The following is a 9,809-nucleotide window of genomic DNA, read 5'->3' on the forward strand; positions in this document are numbered from 1 at the left end:
GAGTGTGTGTGTGTGTTTTTTAATACAGAAAACTGCTGCAGTGAGACAGGAAATGTGCTGTTTCTGTAAAAATATTGTAGACAAAAGCTGCACAAGAACAAGACTGTAATGATTGTGGACTGAAGTGTGTACAGCAGCTATTAAAAAAAAACCCGTCTCAAAGCCAGAGTGGTAAATTAATACCCGGCGTCTCCTCAGCCATGTGATAAACGCTCTGGTGCTTTGAAGCCTCGCATTGCGCAGTATGCGTTGGATCTGTTCTGCATTACTGAGCAGGGGGAGCCGATGGAGAAGGGAGGGAGACTGAGTTGGTTGGGGGGGGGGGGTAAAAAAAAAAAAGACAGTGGGAGGGGGTTTGCAGAGAGCGCAGAAGAGAGGGAGGAAGAGAAATCGCTAGAAAGAGAGAGAAAGATGTGGGGGGGATTCTCCCAACTCCGATTTTCTGCAGTGCTGTGCATGGCTCAGTGTTTAGCAAAGGGAGGGAGGCAAAGAGAGAGAGAGACTCCATCAGTCTGCCACAGGGGACTCTACAGCTAGAGCGCACCCCCCCCCCCCCCCCCCCCCCCCCCCCCCCCTCCTCCTCCTCCTCCTCCTCTCCGCCGCCTGTCTCCGTCCCTCCTTTCCTTTCTCCCTCCGTCTTAGAGCCAGCCCTTCCTCCCTGCCTTGCTCGACCTGGGCTTGGGAAGGCTGGATTTCCCCCCCGTGCATCACTGGATAACATTCGGACGGTGGCAGGAGGAGAAAGAGGGTTTAGAGGCAGTGAGAAACGAGGAAAAGGGAAGGAAATATTGATTGCATCCAGGGGGATTCCATCACTCTCACCAGCGGCTTTTTTGCGATCCTGGAAAACGGCGGGCGACGCTATGAGAAGATGCATCTGGCCGGGGATGTAGGGGTCTGCCACAGCCCCTCTCTGGAGAGTTCAGCCGGGGCGTTTTTACCGTAGTCGAGCGGTGGAAGGCAGGGACTCGGTGGCGCTTTGAGCTTCAGGTTGTCTGGCTGAGCTCAGCCTTGGGGGTCCACTCAGAGAGGAGCATACAGGGCTTCTGCTGGGGAGCGCCAGGGGCTCAGCACAGCTCAGCACCATGCCTGAGGCCAACTACCTGTTCTCTGTGTCCTGGGGATACATCAAGGTGTGTCCCAGAGGAGAGTGTGTGTGTCTGTGTGTGACATATTGTATATTTATGTAGCTGGTGCAGATTTCCCCACATTGATTTTGTTGTGTTTCGATTACACACTTGGATGTGTTTGATTAGATTGAACTGACTCATTGGTGGCGTGCACTGAGAAAAACTGGCGCATTTAGTTTCACTGGAAAAACTCAGCATAAACACTGCATTTTGTATATTATGCACTGTATTTTGTTTGTTGAAATGATCTGCAGTCAAGAGTCTCAGTGGCTAACTCGAACCAGGACAAGAAGACATAAACACAAACCTTATATGGCGCATAAAAAAACAGAGGCCGTGTTCTCATGGGACATATTCCAATGGAAAATAACAGGAAATGCTTTATTCCCCTGCTCGGAAACAGCAGTCAAATAAATGACTGAATGTGTTTTCATGTATAGGTCATTTAACCTCTTTTTTTTCTTCTTCTTCTTTTTATCTCCATGTCTGCAGTTCAAGAGGATGCTGAACCGGGAGCTAAGCCACCTGTCTGAGATGAGTCGCTCAGGCAACCAAGTGTCAGAATACATCTCCAACACCTTCCTCGGTGAGCACTGCAGCACATATACCTCACAAATATTACTCACATAAGTTCAACACAAACATCCTTCAGAGACGACACATGCAGTCTGCATGCAGCAAAGGTCGTGAGGTTACCTAAAGCATGTGCTAAGTAGCAGAGAAACTCCGTCTGCTCCGCTGCTCTCAAACCAGTCAGATCTGGTCTGGAGGGGGGAGACGGAGAGTTCCCTCGCTCTGACTGCTGCAGAAAGATGTGGAAGGGGGAGGGGGGGGTTACACTCGGGGAAGACTTCCCTCTGGAGGGATTAGGGGCAGTGAGCAGGGGGAGAGGGAGAGGGTTTGTGTGCATGCAGTGCCACCAGGTCCACATATACACTGCATTATTTATCAGGAGGCCAGCAGTGTTTGGTCGCCTCTTAAAAAGCCCCGGCGGCGTTTCGTGACTTGCGGCCAGCAGCCAGTCTGCCCCTTCAGCTTTTTTCCACCTTCCCATCCAACTCGCCACCAGACCTGCCAGCTTATCAGGGCTGTGTGCAAAATAATGTTTGTAAAAATATTTAAAAAAAGCACGCCTCCATCTCCTCCAGGAGCAAAAACCTAAAAGAGACAAGAGGATGCATAGGGAGAAAAAAGTGTACCTCTCCTAACAATAGAAGTGGTGCAGTGAGAGATTTCTGCATGATAGAGCAGCGCAGAGAGAAATCTCATCTTTGAAGCTCGGTGGTTTTGTTGTCATCTGTATTGCAGCTAACACCTGTCAGGTGCAGTGAGATCATTGTCTTCCTGTGCTTTGTGGAGGATGCAGCTGAGGTATTTTTCTCTCGCTGCGGTGTATGCGGTGCACATATCCAGACGATGCACACATACACACACTGTCAGCTGCGCGGCGCATGTGAGAATCTCACCGAGCCAGCACAGCAGACAGACTGAATCACATGCACCAAACAAACCCGCATACTAACAAGTCCGTCCTCTCCTGAACATCTTGGCCTAATATGAGCCAGCTTTCCACGATTCTGTGGATTGTTATTACAACAATTTCATTTTCTCCGAATGCAAGTGGCACTGTCAGATATCATAACATCTCATCAGCACTTTTTCTTGAAATTCTTCTTTTGCCTCTTCGCTGTCAAGAGAAATCTATTTTCAGCAGAGTAAAGTGTAACTGAAGGATTGCTTGCTAATTAGGCAACTGTCAGTGCAGCTTTAATGTGTTGTCATGTAGGTGTGAGAGGTCAACTATCTCCCCGTGTTAGCTTTGTTTACTCAGAACAAGCCCAGGATGCTTATACAACACCCACCAGTTTGTTTTTGTCTTTGGAGTAACTGAAAAGCAACTTTTTTTTTTTTAATCTTCTTTTGCTGTCTTCTGTTTTCTATTTTCTCCAGACAAGCAGAATGAGTTGGAGCTTCCATGTCCAGTTCCCAAGTCGAGGGAGAGGAAGAGGAGGCAGGGTCATCAGCAGCAGCAGCAGCAGCAGCAGGGCGGGATGATGACTCAGATCAGTGGCGTGAGGAAGGTCAGCCACACGCCCAGCATCTCTGGAAGCAGCAGCAATCGTTTCGGGGTCAAGACGGACCAGGAGGAGCTGCTGTCGAAGGTAAGAGACGGGCAGATTACACAACAACATTTAAAACAATGAGTCATGTGCTCGGCTGAGATACTTACTTGTCTTTACTCTAACAGGACCTGGAGGACATCAACAAATGGGGCTTGAATATCTTCAAAGTGGCCGAGCACTCGCACAACAGACCGCTCACATGCATCATGTACACCATCTTTCAGGTCAGTGGCTCGCCTCTTCATCCTCCTCATCTTCCACCTCATCGTCCAGTCACAAAGAGCTCATAGAAAAAAAAAAAAAAAAAAGGCTGCATGTGGTACAGCCCACGTCAGCGTGTGCAGTATGTTGGCTGTTACATCAGCTGTCAGTATCACTACAGGGACATCTGCGAGAGGGACATTAGCACTTGAAAATGATTTATAGCTGTGAATCACGCTGGCAAGGAGAGCAAACTGTTTTCATTTTCTCCGCCTCTTCTGTAGTATGTGATTCACAATTTGGCAACCTGGTTTGAGAATTGATTTTAAGGTCAGATCACTCTACTATAAGAGACGAGTGCAGTGCCCGTAGGAAGTATGTATTCGTATAGTGGGAGCTGCAACATAAAAAAGTGAATAAAGCTTAGCTTGCTAATCTCAATTAACAGAATTTGCAAATAACATGCAGACCACTACAACATCTGCAACTCCATAAAACACTTACTTTTCATAAGGTACCACACCATCCAGCATACACATTGAACACATTGATATTCGCTGGAAACTATTTGAATATTATTGGAAAATTAAACCTTGTAGCGCCCTTTAAAACTCTGAAAGATAGGTAGGCTAAATAGACTTACAGATGAGATGAGTCAGGGTGGAAATCCAGAGTGAATTGTGTTACTGACCAGGTGTAGGCCTATCACACAATGGGGTGGAGCTCCCCTAAAAGGGGGCGGAGCTCCCCTAAAAGGCGTCCGATCGGAAACAGTGCAATGCCGCAACACGTCCTACGTAAATAATGATATTTTGAAAAATGAATTCAAAAATCTTCAAAATCGAGGATGCACACCTGCATGCCATGCGCAAGACACATACGAAATCGGTCAGAGAAATATGAACAAGACACACACACGCACATACTTGATACTTGAAAAATACAACCAGCATGCCGTAACATCCTCAGTGAGGAATCTCACTTTAACTGTGTTGTTTTACTTTGTGTCTCATGCAGGAGCGAGACCTGATGAGGACGTTCAAGATTCCAACGGACACCTTCGTGACGTTCATGGTGACCCTGGAGAGCCACTACCACTCCAACGTGGCGTACCACAACAGCCTGCACGCCGCCGACGTAGCCCAGTCCACACATATCCTCCTGTCCACCCCCGCACTGGATGTAAGTCACTTTTTCTGATAGCAGTTAGAAAAAGCTACATTTTTACATTGATTAGCTTTAGTTCCAGTCAGTTCTGTAATTGACATGTGACACCATTAAAGTGTGCCACCATCAGCCACACCTCCAAACTGTTTATAATGCCTTAATGAGCTGACTGGCATTAACGTCACCAATACTGGCACGCCACTGAAACTGCATGCCGGAGAAGATGACACAATGAAAGGATCGGCCTCAAACCAATTGTCTTAATACCTTACCTTGTTTGGTGTTGACAGACTGTGAAGCTCACCTCTTTTGTTATTCTTCTTCCTCTTTCTCCTCAAACACAGGCGGTCTTCACAGATCTGGAGATCTTGGCAGCCATCTTCGCTGCAGCCATTCATGACGTGGACCACCCAGGAGTGTCCAACCAGTTCCTCATCAACACCAGTAAGTCCTCTCTACTGGCAAAAAATCAACAACATCCGATTTATTTAGTCTACTTTTACAAAATAGGCAGAAATATTTGCATGTTGTTTTTGGGATGTGTCAGAGGCAGACAGTGTGGGTGTTTGGGTTTTTTTTTTTTTTTTTGGGGGGGGGGGGGGGGGGGGGGGGCATTGCATGGTTACCATAGCAACCTGACCTGAGTTTAAAAAGCTGGAGCTCCATTTAATTTCTCTCTTCCTGTCTTTTTTTTTTTGCCTTTAGACTCTGAGCTGGCTCTGATGTACAACGATGAGTCAGTGCTGGAGAACCACCACCTGGCCGTGGGCTTCAAGCTGCTGCAGGAAGACAACTGCGACATCTTCCAAAACCTCACCAAGAAGCAGAGGCAGACGCTCCGGAGGATGGTCATCGACATGGTGAGGAAACGTCTGCATACTATCTGCCTGACTGACGTCTTTCACTGCTTTATTGCTTCCTTGCTTGATTTATTTCTCTTACATCATCCTCCGTGTCTTCCTCTCATCCAGGTCCTGGCGACTGACATGTCTAAACACATGAGCCTGCTGGCTAATCTGAAGACAATGGTGGAAACCAAGAAAGTCACTAGCTCTGGTGTTCTGCTGCTGGACAACTACACAGACAGGATGCAGGTATGAGTCACGCTTATACATGGAAATGTCATGGAAAAAATATTAGACCACCCTTTTTCTTGAAATTTCTTCTTCATTTTAATGCCTGGTTCAACTAAAGGTACATTTGTTTGGACAAATACAATGATAACAACAAAAAATAAAAAAAAAAAGAGCTGATATCTACCCATTTTCCATGGTTTTCTTGATAATAATTTTGGTTATTATCAAGAAAACCATGGAAAATGTCTAGATATCAGCTCTTAAATTAAACTCTTATGAGCTATTTTTGTTGTTATCATTATATTTGTACAAACAAATGTACCTTTAGTTGTACCAGCCGTTAAAATGAACAAGAAATTGAAGAAAACAATCTATTTTTTTTTAACATGACTGTGCATGATGAGGATCATTTGGAACATACAACATAAAAGTGCAAGATGTTGATTTTCTTTTTCTTTTTTCTCTGCAGGTTTTGCGTAACATGGTTCACTGTGCAGACCTGAGCAACCCGACCAAACCTCTGGATCTGTACCGGCAGTGGACGGACAGGATCATGGACGAGTTCTTCCACCAGGGAGACAAAGAGAGAGAGAAGGGGATGGAGATCAGCCCCATGTGTGACAAACACACAGCTTCAGTAGAGAGGACACAGGTAGAGGACACACACGCCATATTTCCATTACCATATTACCATTTAGGGTTGTCACCATACTAGAATTTTCAACTTGATACCGATACGCAGGAAAATATTCGATACTCAATACCATTTTCGATACCACAAGGATTAAAACAAAGACCCCAAAATTCAATTCAACAGAAATATTTTTATTAACAAGAAAAATGCAACATGTAAAAATGAACAGAACCACAGGTTAAATATTTATAATAAAAAACAGTTGTGCAAAAAGAAACTTCAACTATGATAACAAGCTTCAGGTCTGAGGTCGTGCAAAAAATAAATAAATACAATAAACAATTAGAGTATCATATGGCATTAATAATGACAATAATAAGTAATAATGTAAAATGGAGCAACAAGTATACATTACAATAATTAAAAAAAACCTCTCCTTTAACTTTCAAATGTTGAGTATCGATACTTTTGACAACCCTATTACCATTGTTGTTGTTTTTTCACTCTTACTGACATCATCGCTTGTTGTCTCCTCCAGGTTGGCTTCATTGATTACATCGTGCACCCTCTGTGGGAGACGTGGGCCGACCTGGTCCACCCTGACGCCCAGGACATCCTGGACACGCTGGAGGACAACAGGAACTGGTACCAGAGCATGATCCCTCAGAGCCCCTCCCCTCCCTTCTACACCAGCGACGGGGAGGGCGGCCCACACGGCGAGGTGGAGGGCGGCCCCGTGGCCAGTAAATTCCAGTTTGAGCTGACGCTGGACGACCAGGACGGACAAAGTGGCGACGGGGAGATCGGCGGCATGATGGAGACAGCGGACGGTTTAATACTCCGAGATGAGACTTGTGACCTGGACGGGGTGGAAATGATCTCCCCGGCAGAAACATAGCTGGACTGATGGTGTTCTTAGCAAGTTTTGCTGTTTTGGCTGAATCCATTTAATTGCAGTAGAGCAATCCTGCAATCTGGCTCTGCGGAGCTGCCTGGCAAAGAGGGCCTGACTAAATGTGGGGCACCCCTGCAAACAAGCTAGGAAACCCTGTGGCAGTTTGTTTTTGAGCCCCCTAGAAGGGAGCTGGAAGAGGTCTGCTCTTTAAAGAAGGGACAACTGTCGGACTGCAGAGGCAGGGCTGAATCTCACAGACAAAGAAGGTGAAGTGGACGATATGAACTGGGACTAGTAAAAATTCCAAACTTGCACTTCAGGACGTTTTTAATGTTCATTTTCTTTGTATCGTGTCGGGATTGGATGCAACCTGGTTAAGTGTCCAACTCGGAACTACTGGTCAGCAAGTTATTTGTACCCAAGAAGTTTTTTTTCTAACACTTGTCTAAAAGAAAAAAAAGTTGTGTGCCTTTTTTTAACAACCGTGTCTTTTTGTAAGTGTTTTTATAATTTATTGAACACATTCATGTAGCTGTAAAATGTGTCAAATTTTCTACAAAGAGGACACATTTGTCTCACGCAGTCTTCCTAATGTTCTGGCAATAGTATATAAGCTTGTTCTCACAAAAGTGGATGTATTTTACGAAAATCAGACAACTTCCCAGCACAATTTGCACTTTGTGGCATAGGACAAAGAGAGCGTGAAAGAAAGCATCAGTAATTTACATGAAAAACCAAAATAATTAGATTTATTCAACTTTTTTTTCCTCTCTCTCTCTAATAATTCATTTCACAAGCGATTAAGTAACACATAGAATGAATTCCTTGAAAGCAGAAAAACATTTTGTATTTTTGACTCCAAAAACATTTAAAAATATATATTTAAAGCGATCCAAAGATGAAAAGAAAGCACTTTGATGATTTCACTGCCACCTCTGAAGAGTGCGATCCCATGCTTGAGTCACTACTGTAACAAATTAAAATTTCCGACCAGATGTCAAACTGATCCCTGACATCGTCACGTAGCTATGTAGGGTTAATTATGAAAGCTAATTATTAAGTTCCACAGAAAAATATCCTAAAATTCTAAAGAAATCTCACCTTGTTTTTATGCTGAGCTCGTATTGGAAATCTGTTTCCACCTCGTAATTCCAGTTTCGTTCGCTCACACACACCTGTTTTGTTTAGCAGCATTCTCGTGAATAGGCTTTCCACCGTGACTCATTCTGAACTTTGAATGACTGTAAGACTGTGTGCACATTTAAAAAAAAACACCTGTTAGTAATAGAATAATTGTATCTTGTAGTTTTTAATCCAGCACTTTGAATATGTCGACATTTCTGCAGCTGGTTGCTGATCTGTCCAACACTACCTTAAAGGTACCACATCGTAAGGTGCAACCTTCAGAATAGGGGGGGGGGTCTCCTGTGTGTGTGTGTGTGTGTGTGTGTGTGTGTGTGTGTGTGTGTGTGTGTGTGTGTGCATGTGAGTGTGTATGTAAGTGGTCACAGAGTTGCACAATGTTGTTGCACCCAGCTGTGTTGTGCCGACCCTTCAGCTGTTTGTAACAGTATATTTATTATCTTCCTCCTTGTATATGATAATATTGATATTGATTGTTAATATTCCCTGTATATTTGTTATTATTTATATGCACTACCACGTGTCAAATCACAGTTTGACTGAACTTGTCTGGTGGTTCTGTTTTATTGTATTTAGCAAGCTGTTTTTGCTATAAGACCGTAACATGAAGTTATGCAGCTCAATTTTGACAATTTTGAAATGTTTGTTTCGGAAACTTTCAGCCAGAAACGTTTGTACAGTGTGAACCAACAACACCTCATGTGAGGTGCAGAAGAAGCTTTTGTTTTTTGTCTCTTGTTCCTGGCGGAATATGAAGGCTGGATATTTACTGCAGTATGTTGTGTACGGTGACGGGTCATTGTACAGCTCTAGGAATACTTGCTGAAATATATAACATTGTTTCAAATATATTTTTTCAGTGTTTTTCCTCACAATATATGGTAAAATGGTGTATGTTGTGCTCAACAAATGTTTTCTATCAGATTATTAAAATGGGCATGTATTACAGAATTTTCTGGTCTGTGTATTATTTGATCACACACTTTTAATTTATTTTCTGAAAAATGTTGCACATATATTTACATATATATATATTTTTTTTTTTAATTATTATTATTTAATATTAATTATATTTGTATAGCACCTTTCATACATGAAATGAAGCACAAAATGCTTTTCAAAAAATAAATTAGAGGCACCAGTACTTCACATTGAACAGACATAAAAATGATTATTAATTTATAAAATGAAAGTTAAAAATATCGATAATAGAAAGTGCAGCACCATTTTTTTGTTGCTCTAAAGCCACTGACTAAATATAAATATATATTTTATTATATATATAATAAAAAATATTTATAAAAAATAATGATTAAAAAAAAGAAGTTGTATATTTTTATTTTATATATTAATATATTTTATTAGTATTTTTATTATTTATTTGATATATATGTATATATATATATAAAATAAAATATATATAAAAAATAATGATAAAAA

At 42.8% G+C, this 9,809-nt stretch overlaps 1 protein-coding gene across 1 annotated transcript in view; it reads left to right on the forward strand.

The window, feature by feature from the left end:
* LOC131980219 (cAMP-specific 3',5'-cyclic phosphodiesterase 4B-like) overlaps nucleotides 1-9,320 on the forward strand; it is a 65,346-nt gene extending 56,026 nt beyond the window's left edge. The window contains exons 8-16 of the mRNA XM_059344433.1: nucleotides 1,623-1,716; nucleotides 3,081-3,292; nucleotides 3,379-3,477; nucleotides 4,472-4,636; nucleotides 4,966-5,065; nucleotides 5,327-5,481; nucleotides 5,593-5,715; nucleotides 6,167-6,349; nucleotides 6,870-9,320. Coding sequence (XP_059200416.1) covers nucleotides 1,623-1,716; nucleotides 3,081-3,292; nucleotides 3,379-3,477; nucleotides 4,472-4,636; nucleotides 4,966-5,065; nucleotides 5,327-5,481; nucleotides 5,593-5,715; nucleotides 6,167-6,349; nucleotides 6,870-7,229 — 1,491 coding nt within the window. The 3' untranslated portion in view covers nucleotides 7,230-9,320. The remainder of the gene's footprint in view (nucleotides 1-1,622; nucleotides 1,717-3,080; nucleotides 3,293-3,378; nucleotides 3,478-4,471; nucleotides 4,637-4,965; nucleotides 5,066-5,326; nucleotides 5,482-5,592; nucleotides 5,716-6,166; nucleotides 6,350-6,869) is intronic.
* Nucleotides 9,321-9,809: the final 489 nt, after the last annotated feature.

Source organism: Centropristis striata, chromosome 11 (assembly GCF_030273125.1).
Source record: "Centropristis striata isolate RG_2023a ecotype Rhode Island chromosome 11, C.striata_1.0, whole genome shotgun sequence".
NCBI classification, from domain to species: Eukaryota; Metazoa; Chordata; class Actinopteri; order Perciformes; family Serranidae; genus Centropristis; species Centropristis striata.